The following is a 20,915-nucleotide window of genomic DNA, read 5'->3' on the forward strand; positions in this document are numbered from 1 at the left end:
TCTGCCATAATTCACTTCCTTGTTCTGTAACTAATTGGATCATTATAGACGTTTTTTGCTAGTTTCACTTTCTGTTGTTTAATTTGTAAATTGCTGCAATGTTTTATTAATCAGCGTTTTGTTTATTGTGACAGTAAATATAGGAGATTTTCATGGTGTAATAAGTCTGCTTCGCTACATATATTTTGACTGGAATATGATTATGTAAGAAACAATGGAAATAACACATTTCAGTTATGCTACTTCACTGTTGCACTGGGTAGTTTATGGTATCTAGTGATTGTGAGGCACAGCTAACACATTTGTGCTATTACAAGTAAAGAATGTTGTACTTCTTTGCTTTGTAGAAAACTTAATGTTCTTTGTATGTTTGACAAGAGGCTGAACATTTAAACATAAATTCTGTAAATACCTCTTTCAAATTTTATATACTGTAAATTCAGAAATTATTGCAAGGTTTTTATATGGGAAAATGTGACTGGATGAGAACTGCAATAAAAGGAACTGCATTATGGAATCTGATAAACATATTTGTATGCAAATATAATTGTATTTTTCTACAATAATTATTCTCACATTTTGACTAAAGTGCAATAATAAGTCCAGTGGATAAATGCACACAATAATTTCAGAATTTTGTGCAGAACTGAGAAGTAAAATAGGTTTATACAAAATTTGACAATGTTTTATGCTATTATTGGATTATTGTATTTTTGATAACATGTAATAACTTTGTAGTTTGGTTAACAATGGATGATTATTATTAGAAGGATGAAACAAGAAGACAACATTTCTAAATTAAACTTTAACACTCTATTTATATGCAATTTCCCTTTTTTTATAAGATGTTATATCTGGTTATATAATATTTAACAAAAACTAACATTGATTAGAAAAATTTATACGTTTATTTAGACATTCCACTATCAAATTTTCGACCCTCCTAATGAAAATATGCAAGAAAAACATTCTTTTCCACAGCCTATTTAAAAACTAAGGATAAGAGCTGTTAAATCTGCTAGATTTACTGAATTTAAGTTTACATGTTATCATTGTATACTGCCTTCTATGCTTTTATAGCTTAGTATGTGTTAAACAATGCAACTGAAATGAGAAAAGACAAGCGCATATATATTATACTAATTACAAAAGTTGGGAGTATTGCTTTCCTCATTTCAAAGTATTTACATGAAATTTTATGGGACAGTTTAACAACCAGCATCTGTACAAGAAAAAGAAAGAATAGTTGATTCTTTTTCCATTATCTATGTGCTGAGGGTTTTGGCAGGTGCGAATCTTGTTTATTGCCCTTGGTTCTAATTAAAATTAATGGTAAAAAAGCAATAATATTTATAGAGATATACATAAACAGAACTGGATCTCTTATAATTGTTTCATGATTACTTTAACATCCAGTGAAAAATACCAATTCAGTTTAATTACAGCAACTAAAGATTTATTCCTACTTTTTGAGCCATAGTTCTAGTCCAAGGCTTACATCCATTGAGGCTGTAAATGGGCATTTTTTACTTTTTGAGCCATAGATATAGTTCAAAGCTTTCATCAACTGAGGCTGTAAAATTGACATTTTTCAGTTGCTTGGGAAAACTTAATTAAGAAAGTTAGTTTGAATTTGAAGGTCCACCCTGCAAAATGTACACTAAAATTGTCAAATGTATTTGTTTAAAAGCTGGGTGTTATGATTAAAGTTTATGTTCGATAAATGTCATTAAGACAGCAACCCAACAACTTCAATTATAAAAACACAAAAATTCTAGAGGTCACCATGAGACTCGTTACAAAGGACCACACTACATGTATTTGACAAGATTTGAATTACCTTTAGTCTGGACACAAATTCTTACTCAACATCATCTAGCATCGTCAAACATGATACATGTATATAAACTTTGCATTATTTATTTGTTTTCATGTGTAGTTAAAATTTGTTTGATGATATGAATGAGAGACTTTACAATTTATTAAATCTAACATGGTAGTGTGATCTGACATACAACAGTCTTCGTGTCCTAGTGGCCAACTACTGTATCACTGAGCTGGCCAGTTTGAACCCACAATTATAAGATGCTTTTACTCCATTACATGTATAATTGACTACAATTGTCAGTTTCCCTGCAGAAGGTTGGCTGTTATCTCTAAGCTCTGGCTTCCTCCACCAATAAAAACTTAAAACCACAACAAGCCAATAGTGTTGAAAGTGGCGTTAAACACCATCAAACAATCAATCATATAGCTTGAGACCTTTATTATTGCTTTTCTATTTCAAATGCTAAAATAAACTTTCAAATATTTTCTGTTACTTGACTGTCAAAGTTGGTTAACATCCTCTTCAGTTATTTCAAGATCCTACATAGGTGGAACAATTTAGAAGTAAGATAAGAATCTCTATGTTTTATCTTTATGTAACTTAAATACTACAGGATTAATGGCATTACACATAAAGTATTAGTAGTTATTTCTTTCTTCTTTGAGGAGATAATTGAATTACGTCAATAACATGATGTATTGAATGTGTGCAGTCAATTATAAATGTGTTGAAAGAAACACAACTCTAATTATACAAGTAAATTTATTGCAGTGTATTTGTATAATTTTGTATCATTTTGATTCTCTGATGATATAAAATGCTGAAAGTCTGCAATTAATATCCAGGTAATAAAATAATCATGGAAAAAAGAAGGTTTTGAATTCAAAAATAAATTTTACGAGATAATTGTTTGAATTCTCTTTTGAAGATGACACACTAAAAAACAGAATTGATATTCTAACTTGATGTAACTGTAGCTTGAAATATAAAATTGTATTAGAGTAGAATTAAAGTCAGCTGGGAACTTCCTCTGAATTCATATAAATAATCGAACTTCATCTTTATGTTGCAATAAAATGGTGAAAATTGAATCCAAACAATAAATATGTAATATAGAAAAGTGAAATGTTGGTATCTGAATGACTTTTGTTAGAAATTGGATCATTGAAGCATCATTGTGATTGTATTTCAGAAAATGATATTTATGCAATGGTCAGGTTATGATCAACATATTCTGTACGATTCATGACATTTATACTGAATTTATTGATTCCTACAGTATCAATTGTTTCTAAAAATCTAGTTAGAAACCGGTCAGGCCATGAAAGATCACCAGGCGCTGTTAATTATGTGTATTGGTGTATATACTATATTTTTATATTTCTAAAAATCTATTAAGGCTGTTTTGATAGTAACTGTTGAAATAAAGCATTCTCAAGACATCAACTTTTTCTAAGGCCTAAAAAAACATGTTTTAGTTGTCTTTCTTAAAAAAAAAGGTTGGTAAGGTTGGCTAATAATTTTTTTTTTTTTTTTAAAGTTTTGACTGGTTTAAACAGTAGAAACAATCTGGCTTAAAAATACTTCTTGTTGAAAAGTGTTAAAATTTTAAAGATAGACATAGAGTAGGTAAGAATAGTGGTAACACCCTTTTTTCGTTACCTAGAACCCACAGGGACGTGTAATAAGTTCACTGTAAGCATTTGCCAAGTATCTTTCATCTTGACTTATTTTTAAGTCTTTTATATTCTATTAAAATCAATATTGTTCTTTTTTATCTATGGGAAAGCAACCCAATTACTGGTACATGAATTTTTTTTAAAACATGACACTTTGAAATGTTTATTTAAAATAGGCTTGCAAGCGCCAAATTTCCTACTGTACTAGTAAAACTTGTGGTATGATTTTCAATTAGAAAACTCTCCACTGGAGACCAAATGATTCAAACATATTGGGTGCATGTACACTTTTACTATAATAATGAATGAGTTATTTATTCCACCATCAGATATTGTTTTTTACTGTTATGTGCTAAAAGCTTCATTGATATTTTCATTATGTAATTATTTTATATAAATGACATAACCAAACAATTAACATTACATAATTACATTTAAATATGAAAGATAAATAATATAATTGACTTACCTGTTGGTGTTTTAAATGTCAAGATAGTAATTAAAAGTACAAAATTTTACCCATTTTCAGTATTTCACACCAGTCAATAAATTCATCTCAGTTTTGTCACAAATGAGACTTCTTTTCTTCCTTAATTTCAAAACAGATATTAATGTTATTAAATTATGATCTGTTTATAATAATTCATCTTTTATTTTGAGGTTTACAGCTACATTGAACAAATTATTTGCTGAGTATTATGATTGCATTCTTATGTTTGAAATATAGGAAGTGCGTGGACGTGTTACTAAAACTGCTTGCCAATGTATATTTCAATTGTTCTGATTACGTTTCATTGTTGATCCTTTAGGCAATCTAATTTTTAGAATCATCGCATCAATGCCAAAAGTAGCATACAAATTTGTTTTTCTGTTGAAGCTGTCTAGAATGTAGCTATATATGAATAGATGGAATATATAATTTTGATCGACCTATTTGGTCACAGAATGGGGATAATAGAATTTTTTCACCCACATCAATCATACCATAATGAAATATTATCATATTCATTAAGGTTTTCTGTATATAGATATATTCTTTTTTATCTCTAGATATTATTTCTTATTACTCTTCCTATTGTTAGGAAATTGATAAAATTCTTTTTGATATATTGTAAGATTAAATATCTTAATTATAAAGAAAATCTATGTACTCGGGCATGAGAACATGCTATTAATCATATATCTGTCAGATAGTAGGCTGTGGAAAAAAAAACATTTTAGGTAGATTTTGATATTTGAAAAGCTAAGCTCTAAATATCATCTATTGTTACAGTAGTTATAGTAGCACGTTAGTACATGTATTATTGGGTTTTTGTCGCTCCATCTTCAGTTTTCCTCATAGTGTTTTGTAGACTGTTTTGTTCTGTTGTTTTTTTTTCTTTTTGACCATGATATTGGTTATTTTCTACTTTTAACTTTTGATTGTCATCTTGGTATCTCCTGCCTCTTTTTGTTTAAAAGATTAAGCATTGTCACTAAGTGAAAAAGAAAGGCAATCAGAAATGTCAAGCATAAATTTTGTTTTTCATGAAAAGTTGTAACAGAGTAATTTTTTAATGGTGATGACCTCAATTTTTTTCAAACTCATATAAACACCAGTTTGACCTCTTGTTAATTCTACAGCATTAAAGTTGAAATGCACAAAGTTAATAACAGCATGTAAAGATAATGCCTTGATTCATGTTAAAACACCCTGCAAACAATATATGAACATACTATTTTGGGTTAAAATCATCAGCTATATATACCACAAACTGGTACTAAAGTATGCAGTATTTATTAGTAATCAAAATTCATTACTACTGAGTTGCTTTGACTTGTGACTTACCACACTCTATTCCTTGGCATTGACAAACATCGTGTCTATGTCCAGGAACTTTTGACATATACAAATGTTATGGAACTGTTGGAGTGACAGAAAATTTGCATTTTTCATCATGTTTTTATCAATTCTTATATTTTTCAGTTGAACAAAAAATTAATTGAAGCTGTGAATATTGGCGGAACAGAAAATGTAATAAAAGGTAAGGATATCTCAATGAGAACACAATTTATCAACCAGTCTGACAGAAAACCAGTCTGTATCATACAACTTTAGACAGGGGGAAACATGATGTCATGGATCTAAATGGTGATTAACATATAAATATTATGTTGTCTTTTCTGTCTCTTCTTTAGAATAACTCAAACATGTTTATAGTTTGGACACTTGTCTATTTTGTAAGGCTGTTTAGTGACCTGCAGATGTCTTGTAAAGGTCACTTGTCTAATGTTTTAAGGCTGTATAGTTATCTGTAGATGTCTTGTAAAGGTCACTTGTCTATTTTGTAAGGCTGTTTAGTGACCTGCAGATGTCTTGTAAAGGTCACTTGTCTATTTTGTAAGGCTGTTTAGTGACCTGCAGATGTCTTGTAAAGGTCACTTGTCTAATGTTTTAAGGCTGTATAGTTATCTGTAGATGTCTTGTAAAGGTCACTTGTCTATTTTGTAAGGCTGTTTAGTGACCTGCAGATGTCTTGTAAAGGTCACTTGTCTATTTTGTAAGGCTGTTTAGTGACCTGCAGATGTCTTGTAAAGGTCACTTGTCTAATGTTTTAAGGCTGTATAGTTATCTGTAGATGTCTTGTAAAGGTCACTTGTCTATTTTGTAAGGCTGTTTAGTGACCTGCAGATGTCTTGTAAAGGTCACTTGTCTATTTTGTAAGGCTGTTTAGTGACCTGCAGATGTCTTGTAAAGGTCACTTGTCTAATGTTTTAAGGCTGTATAGTTATCTGTAGATGTCTTGTAAAGGTCACTTGTCTATTTTGTAAGGCTGTTTAGTGACCTGCAGATGTCTTGTAAAGGTCACTTGTCTATTTTGTAAGGCTGTTTAGTGGCATGCAGATGTCTTGTTAAGGTCACTTGTCTATTTTGTAAGGCTGTTTAGTGGCATGCAGATGTCTTGTAAAGGTCACTTGTCTATTTTGTTCTGCTGTATAGTAACCTGCAGATGTTTTGTATAGGTCACTTGTTTATTTTGCAATGCTGTAAAGTTCTGTAAGTGTTTTGTATAGGTTCTGTGTTTATTGTTTTAAGGCTATAGTTATCTGCAGATGTCTTGTAAAGGTCGCTTGTCCATTTTGTAAGGCTGTTTAATGGCATGAAGATGTCTTGTATTAGGTCACTTATTCATTTGTTCTGTTGTATAGTGACCTGCAGATGTTTTGAATAGGTCACTTGTTTATTTTTATAAGGCTGTATAGTGACCTGCAGATGTTTCATATATGACACTTGTCTATTTAGTAAGGCAGTATAGTGACCTGCAGATGTTTCATATACGGTATGACACTTGTCTATTTAGTAAGGCAGTATAGTGACCTGCAGATGTTTCATATATGACATTTGTCTATTTAGTAAGGCAGTATAGTGACCTGCAGATGTTTCATATATGACACTTTTTGTCTATTTATTAAGGCTGTATAATGACCTGCAGATGTTTCATATATGACACTTTTTGTCTATTTATTAAGGCTGTATAATGACCTGCAGATGTTTCATATATGACACTTTTTGTCTATTTATTAAGGCTGTATAGTGACCTGCAGATGTTTCATATAGGACACTTGTCTATTTAGTAAGGCAGTATAGTGACCTGCAGATGTTTCATATAGGACACTTGTCTATTTAGTAAGGCAGTATAGTGACCTGCAGATGTTTCATATATGACACTTGTCTATTTATTATGGCTGTATAGTGACCTGCAGATGTTTCATATAGGACACTTGTCTATTTTGTAAGGCAGTATAGTGACCTGCAGATATTTCATATATGGCACTTGTCTATTTAGTAAGGCATTATAGTGACCTGCAGATGTTTCATATATGACACTTGTCTATTTAGTAAGGCAGTATAGTGACCTGCAGATGTTTCGTATATGACACTTTTTGTCTATTTATTAAGGCTGTATAGTGACCTGCAGAAGTTTCATATTTGACACTTTTTGTCTATTTATTAAGGCTGTATAATGACCTACAGATGTTTCATATAGGACACTTGTCTATTTTGTAAGGCTGTGTAGTGACTTACAGATGTTTTATAAAGGACACTTGTCTATTTATTAAGGCTGTATAGTGACCTGCAGATGTTTCATATATGACACTTGTCTATTTAGTAAGACAGTATAGTGACCTGCAGATGTTTCATATATGACACTTGTCTATTTATTATGGCTGTATAGTGACCTGCAGATGTTTTGTATAGGTCACTTGTTTATTTTTATAAGGCTGTATACTGACCTGCAGATCTTTCATATATGACACTTGTCTATTTAGTAAGGCAGTATAGTGACCTGCAGATGTTTCATATATGACACTTGTCTATTTAGTAAGGCAGTATAGTGACCTGCAGATGTTTCATATATGACATTTGTCTATTTAGTAAGGCAGTATAGTGACCTGCAGATGTTTCATATATGACACTTTTTGTCTATTTATTAAGGCTGTATAATGACCTGCAGATGTTTCATATATGACACTTATTGTCTATTTATTAAGGCTGTATAATGACCTGCAGATGTTTCATATATGACACTTTTTGTCTATTTATTAAGGCTGTATAGTGACCTGCAGATGTTTCATATAGGACACTTGTCTATTTAGTAAGGCAGTATAGTGACCTGCAGATGTTTCATATAGGACACTTGTCTATTTAGTAAGGCAGTATAGTGACCTGCAGATGTTTCATATATGACACTTGTCTATTTATTATGGCTGTATAGTGACCTGCAGATGTTTCATATAGGACACTTGTCTATTTTGTAAGGCAGTATAGTGACCTGCAGATATTTCATATATGACACTTGTCTATTTAGTAAGGCAGTATAGTGACCTGCAGATGTTTCATATATGACACTTGTCTATTTAGTAAGGCAGTATAGTGACCTGCAGATGTTTCATATATGACACTTTTTGTCTATTTATTAAGGCTGTATAGTGACCTGCAGATGTTTCATATTTGACACTTTTTGTCTATTTATTAAGGCTGTATAATGACCTGCAGATGTTTCATATAGGACACTTGTCTATTTTGTAAGGCTGTGTAGTGACCTACAGATGTTTTATATAGGACACTTGTCTATTTATTAAGGCTGTATAGTGACCTGCAGATGTTTCATATATGACACTTGTCTATTTAGTAAGGCAGTATAGTGACCTGCAGATGTTTCATATAGGACACTTGTCTATTTAGTAAGGGCTTAGGCTGTATAGTGACCTACAGATGTTGTGTATAGGACACTTTCCTTATTATACCCCCACTTTGAAAAACAAGGGGGGTATACTGTTTTACCTCTGTCTGTCCTTCCATCAGTCCGTCAGTCCATCAGTCCGTCAGTCTGTCAGTCAGTCCGTCCGTCCCATGAATATTTTTCGTCACATTTTTCTCAGGAACTACACTACCAGGATTTTTGAAATTTGGTTTCAGGCTTGATATAAGTCAGCTATACTGTGTGATGCGTTTTCAGATTCATCACTCGACAACTTCCTGTTTACCGAACACTTGTATCATTTTTACACCTGATAGCCAAGTTGAAAATTTTTCGACACATTTTTCTCAGGAACTGCACTACCAGGATTTCTGATATTTGGTTTCAGACTTGATATAAGTCAGCTATACCATGTGATGCGTTTTCAGATTCATCACTCAACAACTTCTTGTTTACCGAACACTTACCATTTTATTTCGTCGCATTTTTCTCAGGAACTATAATTCCAGGATTTCTGAAATTTGGTTTCAGGATTTATATAAGTCAGCTATACTGTGTGATGTGTTTTCAGATTCATCACTCAACAACTTCCTGTTTACCGAACACTACTATCATTTTACACATGATGGCCAAGTTGAAAATTTTTGTCGCATTTTTCTCAGGAACTACAATGCCAGGATTTCTGAAATTTGGTTTCAGGGTTTATATAAGTCAGCTATACTGTGTGATGCATTTTCAGATTCATCACTTGGCAACTTCCTGTTTACCGAACACTTACATATTTTTACACTATTAACATTATCCACTTGCGGCGGGGGTATCATCAGTGAGCAGTAGCTCACAGTTACACTTGTTTGTAAGGCTGTAAAGTGATCTGCAGATGTTTTGTATAGGACACTTTTTGATTTTTAAGGCTGTATAGTGACCTGCAAAAGGTTTTGTACAGGACACTTGCTGATTTTAATGGGCTGTTTAGTGACCTGCAGATGTTTTGTATATGACACTTGCTGATTTTTTAAGGCTGAAAGGTGACCTGCAAATGTTTTGTATTGGTCACTTGCCTATTTTTTAAGGCTGTATAGTGACCTGCAGAGGTTTTTTTACAGGACACTTGCTGGTTTTATAAGGCTGTTTAGTGACCTGCAGATATTTTGTAAAGGACACTTGCCTTTTTAAAAGGCTGAAAGGTGACCTGCAGATGTTTTTTTATAGGTCCCTTACTTTTTTTAAGGCTGTAAAGTGACCTTAAAGTAAACTATTTTTAAATTGTCCATGTTCACTCATATTAAACTGACCAGGAGCCTAAATATTAACTGATTACAATGTACGAACAAATGTCGTTTTTGGACTGTATAGAGTATGTAGCTCATCATTGTCTTGAAAAGACTGTTTCCTAATATATATTTAATTAAATGAACACCAAGATTGTTTCATTTAAAAGAAAATTTCTAAACAAAAATGTACTCTGGTTTTTCTGCTAGATTTTAAATAATAAACTTGCAGTAAGATCAAAGAAATGTGAACATATTTGCACAAATCATTGTCATTAATAAATATGTTATTTTGGAATATTTATATCTATTTTATAACTCTTTACACCTGTTTAATGGTAAATTATATTTACTGTTGAATTCCACTATCCTAATTATATCATTTTAATGCAATATATGTTGTTCCTATGATTAAATCATGAATTTTTGTAATCTAGAAAAGTAGAAAAGTGATAACCAAATGTTTAAATTTGTTACTGCTACATTTTTCTCAGTCAAAAGTATATAATAAGTCTGTATTTCACCAAATTGTTTTTGTTATAATAAATACTGAGAATTTTACGGTATTAAGTACATTTTTTTCAAGAGAAATACTTGGTTGTTAACTAATGATGAGTAAGAGGTCTCTATATTTGTCTATGGTGATAAGGTGTTTAGGTAGGTTTTCAGGATTTTCCTTTCAAGCCTACCTGGCCCTACGGGACAGGTGAGCTATTGCCATAACTTGGCTTCTGTTTTCCATTTTTTTGATGTCCATTGTTGCAAATTTTTGCAAAAACCTTCTGCTCTGAAAGCACTCACTATTTTCATTGATGCTAAGTCTGAATGATCTGTAGAGTTTGGGGTTTTTTATTTCCTGCCAATCAACAAAAATGGCCACCATAGCTAAAATTAAAACATAAGGGTAAAAGGTATTGAAAGTCTTAACTTCTTGAAATGATAATGTCTATTAGGGAACAAAATTCGCAGAATGTCAAGATTTACATACTTTTCTTTGCCACAAAAATAATCGTATTACTCTTGTATAGGTGTTATGATAGGTGTTATTGCACTTAAATATTGATTTTTTAATCATTTTCATTTTTTTGCAATTATCTTGAAAACTGTAATAGATAGACACAAACAAAAAATGATCAGCAAAACAAGATCTACAAAAACGCAAATATGACTGATCCAATCAATTGAATCCTTAGAAGAGTTATGGCTGTTAATCAAATATATTTTTAATCAACTAATTTTTGCATTTTTCCTATCAACAGGATTTAATTAAAATGAATTGTCCTCTTGAATGAAAATTTGTAAATATATAATAAAAAGTAAAGTGGGATACGTAATTTCTGTGGAACAGCAAATAAGAAAGGAAATGGTTTTGGTTGTATTGAAATCAAATACATTTGTAAAGAATTGAATGCAAAATAGGTCATCTGCTGCTATGAGCAATTAGTATTTTTGCTCAAAATGTTCCTCTTACATCAAATTCTCATTGTATTCAATGTATCCAGTTTCTTTTCAGTATATGTAGTATTGAACATTTTCAATTCCATATACACCCGGGATTTGTTTTTGTCAGCTTGTATGTCACGTGGGAGTTTTACAAACACAGTTAATCTACTTTGATACCTTAAGTGTAGAAGAAACTTGACAGAAAATGCAATTGATAGAATATACTTGGGAGAACAATACAATTTTATCATTCACAAACACAATTGCTGTAATCATTTTCAATTTAAAAGCAGAATATTAATAATTTTAATGGCAGTTTCTTGTCAGAAAGTAATTATATTTTGCCGTAATACCTCATATTTTTCATAAAGTTTCTATGTTGTCATATAACCTTTATGATGATATGATATTTTCATTTAGTTTTATAGAACTTGTAACATTCACCATTATTTGACTGTAATATAGTTTTGGAAGGAAATTAAAGATCCAAATATAGAGATTATAATTGATAGGAAATATGTTGTTGTTTTAATATAACCAAGGCTGTATGATAGACACTTATTATGACATTGCTTACTCCTTACATAACATAAAACACATTAGTTTCCTGTTGTTTGGAAGCACATATTTGTATTTCATTATAAACACAGACATTTTTCCTACCCTTATAAGTTACAATGTCTTTCCAGTAATGAACCAATCAAAAATTGGGAAACTTATCAAAGATACCAGGCTTACAATTTAGTCTTCCAGACATGCATTTCTTCTACACATCCAACCTTGTCTATCACAAAGCATTGAAAATAAATACCATAAAACATCAGTTAAGTTACACATCCTGGAATGAGAGATAAACGCTTTTTCTCATGCAAGTAAAAACTATTAAGGCATATTTAGATTGGAAGATAAATTTTATAAACAGTCTCATGCATGACCTTTATGATATTCAAAAAAAATAACTTAATAGCTGTGTTTTAGAATTTTTTCATTTTTATGGTTACATAAATTTTTCATTTTTTTTACTCTTGATGTAATTATTTTGGTAAAAAAACACCATTGGAAATTTTCCAGAATATGATAGAATGGAGACTGATGGGTTTAAAAGATATCCAGAAATACCAGAGAAATTGTATGAAATGTCTATACTATTATTACATTTTACCCAAATTATGCAACAAATCAAGAATAGGGATCAAGAAAGGAGAGACCAATTGTCACGTTCATTATAGATATCCATAATTTTCCTATCATTGTAACGTACAGTCATTCCTAGCAAAAACCACTTCTTCAAAATATAACTTCTACATCATCAAAAAGATAAAAATCACAGCATAAAAGTGTATTAAATTGTATGAAATATATCATATAGCCTACACCATAGAGAAAGAAATAAGATTATTATCAAAATAATACTATTTTTATTTCTGCAATAATACAATGAAAGTCAGCAGTGATTACACTTCAATACTCAGGAGCTTATTATCGTGGATATAAATTTAGCAATCTTACGTAATACCTTTGTAATGTATGAAACTTTCTGACGATAACCCTTTGATCTATTGTTTCTGGTATTTGTTGTTTGATGCTTGTACTTGTTATATCCTCCATTCGATCTGATAACTTTTTGATGGAGGTGGGGAAAAACTAATTTCCAGAGAAATAGAATAGAAAATGTGAAAGATATATAACTTCCATTAATATTTCCACAACAAAGTATTATATTGGACATCCAAGGTTGACCTTAAAACCTGTAGTGATTAGTGCTATATGAGTAAATGTTGAAATCAAATTTAGACTCTTTCTATCGCTCACTTCAAAATAGTCCTGTCAGTTTATAACAAAGTTTTTAGGTACAGATTATAACATTGTTGTAATTATTTATGAATTAATCATGACCAAAAAGCAGTCTATGAATTGAGGCAATATGCGTTATAGATTCTACGCAGGGGGAAATGTTAAAGTTTTCTTCTGTTTCTTAGTCCATATCATAAACTTGGATATGTATGATGGCTCATTTTGAAGCTTAGACACTTGCACATGTGTGGTGCGATTTTTAGGGTGGCAAGTGTGATTTGTTTTCCTGTCAAGTGCCCAACCCAGAAAGATAGTGAAAAATGTCACTCTCCTCAGGAAATAATCACAAATTCTGACCATAAAAATCATTAAATCAGCTCTATAAAACACCAGTCCTAGCTTATTTATGTTTATTTTTTAAAACACAGCTTCCACAATTGTATGGCCGACTTATATTTTAGTGAGATTCATAAATATGTGTTCCTCATCTCAAGGTCAATTAGTTATATTGACCCAATTGATGCTTGGGAACAGATTACTCTGGTAGTTACTTGTCTTGAATTTATTTGTAAATTTTGTTGAATGTACAGGAAATTATCAAGGATTTGCCCATCCCTCTTAGTTCTTCACATTGTGGATTAAATTGATTCAAATTTCTAGAATTCTATCTCAAAAACCTATATGTCAAATGAGCATATTTTTATTAATGTTTTCCCCCTTTCTATCTCTTTACTTTCTTTAGTAGCTTACACAGACAATATATAGAAAGGACCTTTATCAATGATACACAAATTACATATAGATCATACCAATGTTAATTTATTTGGTATTTTGTAGCATGCATGAAGAATAAAATTACCAGACTTGTATATACCAGTACATATAATGTTATATTTGGTGGACAGGAGATCAAAGATGGAGATGACAGCTTACCTTACTTACCTCTAGATCAGGTATATATTGATCTTTCTGTACTTACTTTCAGACCAGGTAACAATCAAACTGATGATTACCTGTTTTAGATTCAGATCAAATAACTTATCAAAGCTGTTCTCCCAAGTCAAGTAACTTATTGAAGAATGCTATTGTAACCATAAGAGCAGCTTACCTAAATATACATTAGGTAACCGAATACAATTTTCCCTGGATCTGGCAAATTTTCCAAGTTTACCTTTGTTACCTCTGGATAAATAACTGAAGATTCATCTTCTCACAGTAGCCAAGATTTCTAGGGTACTTTATATACCCTTAGATAAGGATAGTTACTAATAATATAAGCACTTATATAATGTAACGTACTGATCATTATCACTCACCTGAAGACCTAAAGAATTACTAAAAAATACCTAACTTACTTTAAGGTCAGATAATGAAAGCTGAAATACAGCCACCAAAACTTAGTGAAACACAAAAACTAGAATATAGACACCAAAACATGGTCAAACACAAAAGCTAAAATACAGCAACCAAAACATACCAAAACACAAAATCTTAATTGGCCACAAAAACATGGTAAAACACAAAAGCTAAAATACAGCCACCAAAACATGATGGAAACAAAAGCTAAAATACAGCCACCAAATCTTTGTAAAACACAAAGCTAAATACAGCCACCAAAACATAGCAAAACATAAAAACAAAATTGGCCACCAATACATGGTGGAACACAAAATACAGCCACTAAATCTTTGTAAAACACAAAGCTAAAATACAGCCACAAAAAACATGGTAAAACACAGATGCTAAAATACAGCCACAAAAACATGATGGAAAACAAAAGCTAAAATAAAGCCACCAAAACTTGGTAAAACATAAAGCTAAAATACAGCCACCAAACCATGATAAAACACACAAAAGCTGAAATACAGCCACTAAAACATGGTAAAATACAAAAACAATGTGAAACACAAATGTTAATATACAGCCACCAAAACTTTGTAAAACACAAAGCTAAAATACAGCCACTTAAACTTTATAAAACACAAAAGCTGAAATACAGCCACCAAAACATGGTAAAACACAAAAGCATACTACCATCATAACATTGTGAGATGCAAAAGCTAAAACATAATGAACATACAAAAGCTAATATACAGCCACCAAAACATGGTTAAACACAAAAGCTAAAAAACAGCCACCAAAACATAGCAAAACACAAAAATTAAATTGGCCACCAATACATAATGAAAAACACAAAAGCAAATACACAGCCGCCAAAACATGATTATACATAAAAGCTCAAAAACTGCCGCAAAAATGTAGCAAAACACAAAAACTAAATTGGCAACAAATACATAGGGAAACACAAAAGCTAATATACAGCCACCAAAAGTTGGTAAAAAACAAAAGCTAAAATACAGCCAGCAAAGCATGAAAAAACACAAAAGGTAGTTTACAGCCACCAAAACATGGTTAAATACAAAAGCTAAAATACAGTCACAAAAACATGGTAAAACACTAAAGCTAAAATGCAGCCACCAAATATAGTGAAACACAAAAGCTAATATACAACCACTAAAACATGGTAAAACACAGATGCTAAAATACAGCCACCAAAAAAGGGAAAACAAAAGCTGAAATATAGCCACCAAAACTTGGTAAAACACAAAGCTAAAATACAGCCACCAAAACATGATAAAACACACAAAAGCTGAAATACAGCCACTAAAACATGGTAAAACACCAAAAAACAAAGTGAAACACAAATGCTAATATACAGCCATCAAAACTTTGTAAAACACAAAGCTAAAATACAGCCACCAAAACTTTATAGAACACAAAAGCTGAAATACAGCCACCAAAACATGGTAAAACACAAAAGCATACTACCACCATAACATGGTGAGATGCAAAAGCTAAAACATAGTGAACATACAAAAGCTAATATACAGCCACCAAAACATGGTAAACACAAAAGCTAAAACACAGCCACAAAAACATAGCAAAACACAAAAATTAAATTGGCCACCAATACATAATGAAACACAAAAGCAAATACACAGCCACCAAAACATGGTTATACATAAAAACTCAAAAACTGCCACCAAAATATAGCAAAACACAAAAACTAACTTGGCCACAAATGCATAGGGAAACACAAAAGCTTATATACAGCTACCAAAAGTTGGTAAACCACAAAAGCTAAAATACAGCCTGCAAAGCATGAAAGAACACAAAAGGTAGTTTACAGCCACCAAAACATGGTTAAATACAAAAGCTAAAATACAGTCACAAAAACATGGTAAAACACTAAAGCTAAAATGCAGCCACCAAAACATAGTGAAACACAAATGCTAATATACAACCACTAAAACAGGGTAAAACACAAATACAGCCACCAAAACAGGGTAAAACACAAATACATCCACCAAAACATGATAAAACACAAATACAGCCACCAAAACATGATAAAACACAAATACAGCCACCAAAACATGGTGAAACATAAATACAGCCACCGAAACATGGTGAAACACAAAACTTACAACAAAATGAAACAATAATTCCTTTAAGACAAAAAATGTATGAAAGGTCTTCGCCGTAATAATAATTCTTTCTCCTTTATAATTTTGTATAAAGATGAACTAGTTTTCATCCAGCTAAAATCATTGTATATAGTAGCATCTTGCATACCACTGAGACTTTGACATTTAAAAACAAAGTGAACATTCATTTTTTTCTAAATGACTAGTAATATTGAAATCTAAATCAAAAGTATCCCATGGTTTAACATTGTATTTTAAAAATACATATCAGCACATTTACATGGCTTGTCAAGATAATAAAACAAGTCAGTTCAAAATTTTTAAATCTTTGACAGTATCTTGCTGAGTAAAATGATGTCTTATTATCTCAGCCTCACTAGTTATATAGAGTAATGACTTATTTAAGAAGTCATTTTAGTAAACAATATATTTATGATTTCCTGCATGTTTTTACATGGAAAAAAGAAAGTTGAAATAAGATATTTTTTATGGAAGTTATGAAAAAAATGCAAATTAGGAATTTTATTATTAACTAAAGAAATCTGTTTTCAACATTGATTAAGATATAGTTTTTATACGACCCCAAAAAAATTTTGGGTTCTTATAATGGTATGATGTCGTCATCGTCTGCGTCGTCGTCGTCCGAAGACACATTGGTTTCTGGATAATAACTTTAGTTTAAGTGAATAGATCTTAATGAAATTTTTTCAGAAGGTTAAATACCACAAAAGGAAGGTTGGGATTTATTTTGGGGATGATGGTCCCAACTGTTTAGGAATTAGGGGCCCAAAAGTGTCCAACATAAGCATTTTTCTAGTTTCAGGCTAATAACTTGTTTACAAGTATTTCAATTGAAATTATACCGCAATGTTTAAAATCACAAGTAGAAGGTTTTGATTCATTTAAGGATAATGGGGCCAAAGTTTAGGAATTAAGGGCCTAAAAGGGGCCAAAACAAGCATTTTTCTAGTTTCCAGACAATACCTTGTGTGTAATTGCATGGATCTCTCTGAAATTGTACCACAATGTACCATATAACAAAGGGGAGGCTGGGATTAAGTTTTGGGTTAATTGCCCAAAATATGTAGGAATTAAGGGCCAAAAAAGGGCCAAAAGAAGCATGTTTCTAGTTTCCAAACAATCATGACAATAACTTGTGTTTAAGTGTATGGATCTCTCTGAAACCGTACTACAAGGTTCAATATTACAAAGGAAAGCATGGGATTGAGTTTAAGGGTTATTGTTCCAAGGGGGTGGGGGGGGGGGGGTGTCAATAAAGTGGGGGGATCTCAGTTTACCATTTTTTTAAGGGATTTTTTTTTTTCAACATTTTTTAAATTTCGAATTTTGAAAAGTTTCAAGAAGAAATATTCAATTGCACAGTATTGTGCAATAGATGTGTTAGATCTTTAACCACATTAATTTTGTGGCAAAACCTATATTATGTCAAAAATTTGATCACAATCAAAATTCAGACAGTATCAATCTTGAATATTGTGACCAAATTTGCCCCAACTGTTCAGGGTTTGACCACTGTGGTCGTATAAAGCTGCACCCTGCGGAGCACCTGGTTAAAGAATGTTAAACAAACCCAAAGCAAATTCAAATTAGGATTTGCGTATCTTTATGAGTTGAAGTAAAATAAGGATAGGTTTAAAATGAAATGATTGTACTTGTTTTGTTAGCTTTGAAATTGAAGGTATACTTTTTAAACATGATGGGCATTCTTTGAAAAAATTGTGGGTAATTTAAAAATAATTTTGATATGCAATAGAATCTGTCATGTTTAGGTGAAAAATTGCAAACATCAATCTTCAGATTTTTTTTATTCAAATAATTATATATGGTGAGAGTTATAGATATATAGATCGATAATGATTGCAGGTACATGTACATTTGTACAAGGATAGATAATATTTATAAAGGTTGATGTTAATAATTTATAATGGGAGTTTTTTTCTCATTTGCTTTTCCCCCGACAAATGAGACTGTAAAAATTGGGGCCCCCTTAGTTGCTTCCCTGGGCAACTGAGGGTTGATGTAACAGGTGATTGTTAATAAAATATGTTTAATATTAAAAAAAATCCAAAAAAAAAAAAAATCTTCAGATTTTTACCAGTTACAAATTCCCTTTTTTGGGGGATATGCTGAATTTTCTTGCAAATCAAGATTACAATTTGTAATTAACATTGACAAGTTTTTGTGTTTTATCATACAGATATTCAAAAAATTTACTCAAGGAACAAAGGGATAAATGAACATGAAATCTTGATAAAGCAAGGCTTAAGTTTAAGTAATAGTAAAGATAGTAATGCTGATTTTTCTGTACATCACTTGCATAGTTCTATTTTTATTGTAATAACATAAAGGACTCATTTGACAAAGTGAATTGTTTACAGAAATCTTGGATATGGACCACATTCATTCATATTAAATGGAATAAGGTCAAATATTGGATGTTATTGATAATCTAACTCAATTGTATTTTCTTTCATTCTTGTCTGTTTTGTGTGCTTAACCTCCACTTTCTGTTTTTATAAATGGCATCGCATTTCCTATTCATTTAGAAAATGGAATGTGCATGTTTCTGTCTTTCGTTTTGTTTATCTTAATTTCTCAGTTGTCATGTTTGAAAGACAGGTCGTTGGAACTTTGTCTATAGAGAACTGTGTTTTGCTTTTGAATGGATCTTATAATTATTGGAAAATTCACCAAATTTTGTAATTGAAAAAAAACTTAACTATTGATTATGTTTCATACAAAATAGAAACTCAATATTTTTCATAAATATTTCAAATGTGTTATGGCATATTTCAAATTACATCATGAAATATTGAAAGGTGATGCAGTATTTTGATAATGACTGATTGCTTTTTTTGCAGGAGTATTGTTTTGTTTATTGCACTTTTTGCATACATTTAATGATATTCAATAAATAAAGAACAATAGAATACAGTTCTCACTGTGACAGAAAACAAGGAATATGATGTAATAATTCATCATTCAATATCCTTACTGTTACACATGCCTGCCTCTGGGTGCAGGATTTTCATGCTGTGTTGAAGACTCATTGGTAGCGTTTGGCTATTTTTAGCTCTATGGCCGGACTGTTGTCTCTTTGACACATTCCCAATTTCCATTCTCAATTTTATTAATAAAACCAAAATTAAATGAACAGTGCTTTAATTGCTATTCTTTGACTTTAAGTCACTATGAATTCTTTTGACATAGAGCAAGTTCAAGATGGCCTCTAACACTGATTTGAAGCTGCTTGAAATATTTGCCACTCAAAAGTCAGCCAAATACCATCAACCAATCAATACGTTGCAATGTATCCTTGATGCAACATCGTTGTGCACCTGTTTTAGCTGTATACCAAACTGCTATATGGATAATATTCACATACCACTTTATAGGTGTGAGTAAACAGTCTTCGCTTGCTTCAAGTTTTATGCTCTTCAGTAGCTGCAAATAAGTGTGATGTTTGTTTCATTTGCAAGTTCTTTCAAATTGACATAACCAATTTCATCACACAAGTGATTTTTCTTGAAAATTTTGGATGAATTGATTATAATTAGCAAAGTTGTGAGAGAGAAAAATGTGTTTTATTTGGATGCATTATTATCTGCCCTTGCTACTGTATGGCATGCCCTTAATAAAATGACATGCAACAGATACATAAACAAAAAACAAATGTGAACTGAAACAAATTTGAAAATAGATCATTAATTGGTTCCATAAATTACTGGAATTTAATGCACTTGTAAAACTTGACATATTGATGAATTTCCCACTTCTCTTTGTATTTGTGCAGGCCAATAAATCACAACTATCCCTGTGATATTTCAATACAATATTCTTCTAAAACAATTTTGGATCTACATTTTTGATTCTTTAGGGACTTCTGCTAAGTGTTGTATTTGTCATGATCAGGAATCTTTTTTTTATGAATAATACTTCCTGTACATCCTTTTTATGCTTCATAGTGAGCAGTTCTTAAATATTTGGATTAACTTGAAATATATTTTATGCTTGAAGTGCTTGGTTTAACTTGTTCATTTATGACAAAATTTCAGAAATTTGACAGTTTCTGTCGTAAGGACCAGACAAGGCAGTCATTATGAGACATTTCACTACTACAGTTTTGATACAGAAACATTTAGGTCACCAAG

General features: G+C 31.4%; 1 protein-coding gene across 3 annotated transcripts in view; it reads left to right on the forward strand.

Moving 5' to 3' along the window:
• The window catches only part of LOC139489591 (short-chain dehydrogenase/reductase family 42E member 1-like), a 57,333-nt gene that overhangs the window by 8,284 nt on the left and 28,134 nt on the right, over positions 1-20,915 (forward strand). For all 3 annotated transcript variants that reach the window (XM_071276171.1, XM_071276169.1, XM_071276170.1), the window contains exons 4-5: positions 5,474-5,531; positions 14,096-14,211. In XM_071276171.1, coding sequence (XP_071132272.1) covers positions 5,474-5,531; positions 14,096-14,211 — 174 coding nt within the window. The remainder of the gene's footprint in view (positions 1-5,473; positions 5,532-14,095; positions 14,212-20,915) is intronic.

The sequence above is a fragment of the Mytilus edulis genome, chromosome 9 (genome assembly GCF_963676685.1).
Source record: "Mytilus edulis chromosome 9, xbMytEdul2.2, whole genome shotgun sequence".
Lineage (NCBI taxonomy): Eukaryota > Metazoa > Mollusca > Bivalvia > Mytilida > Mytilidae > Mytilus > Mytilus edulis.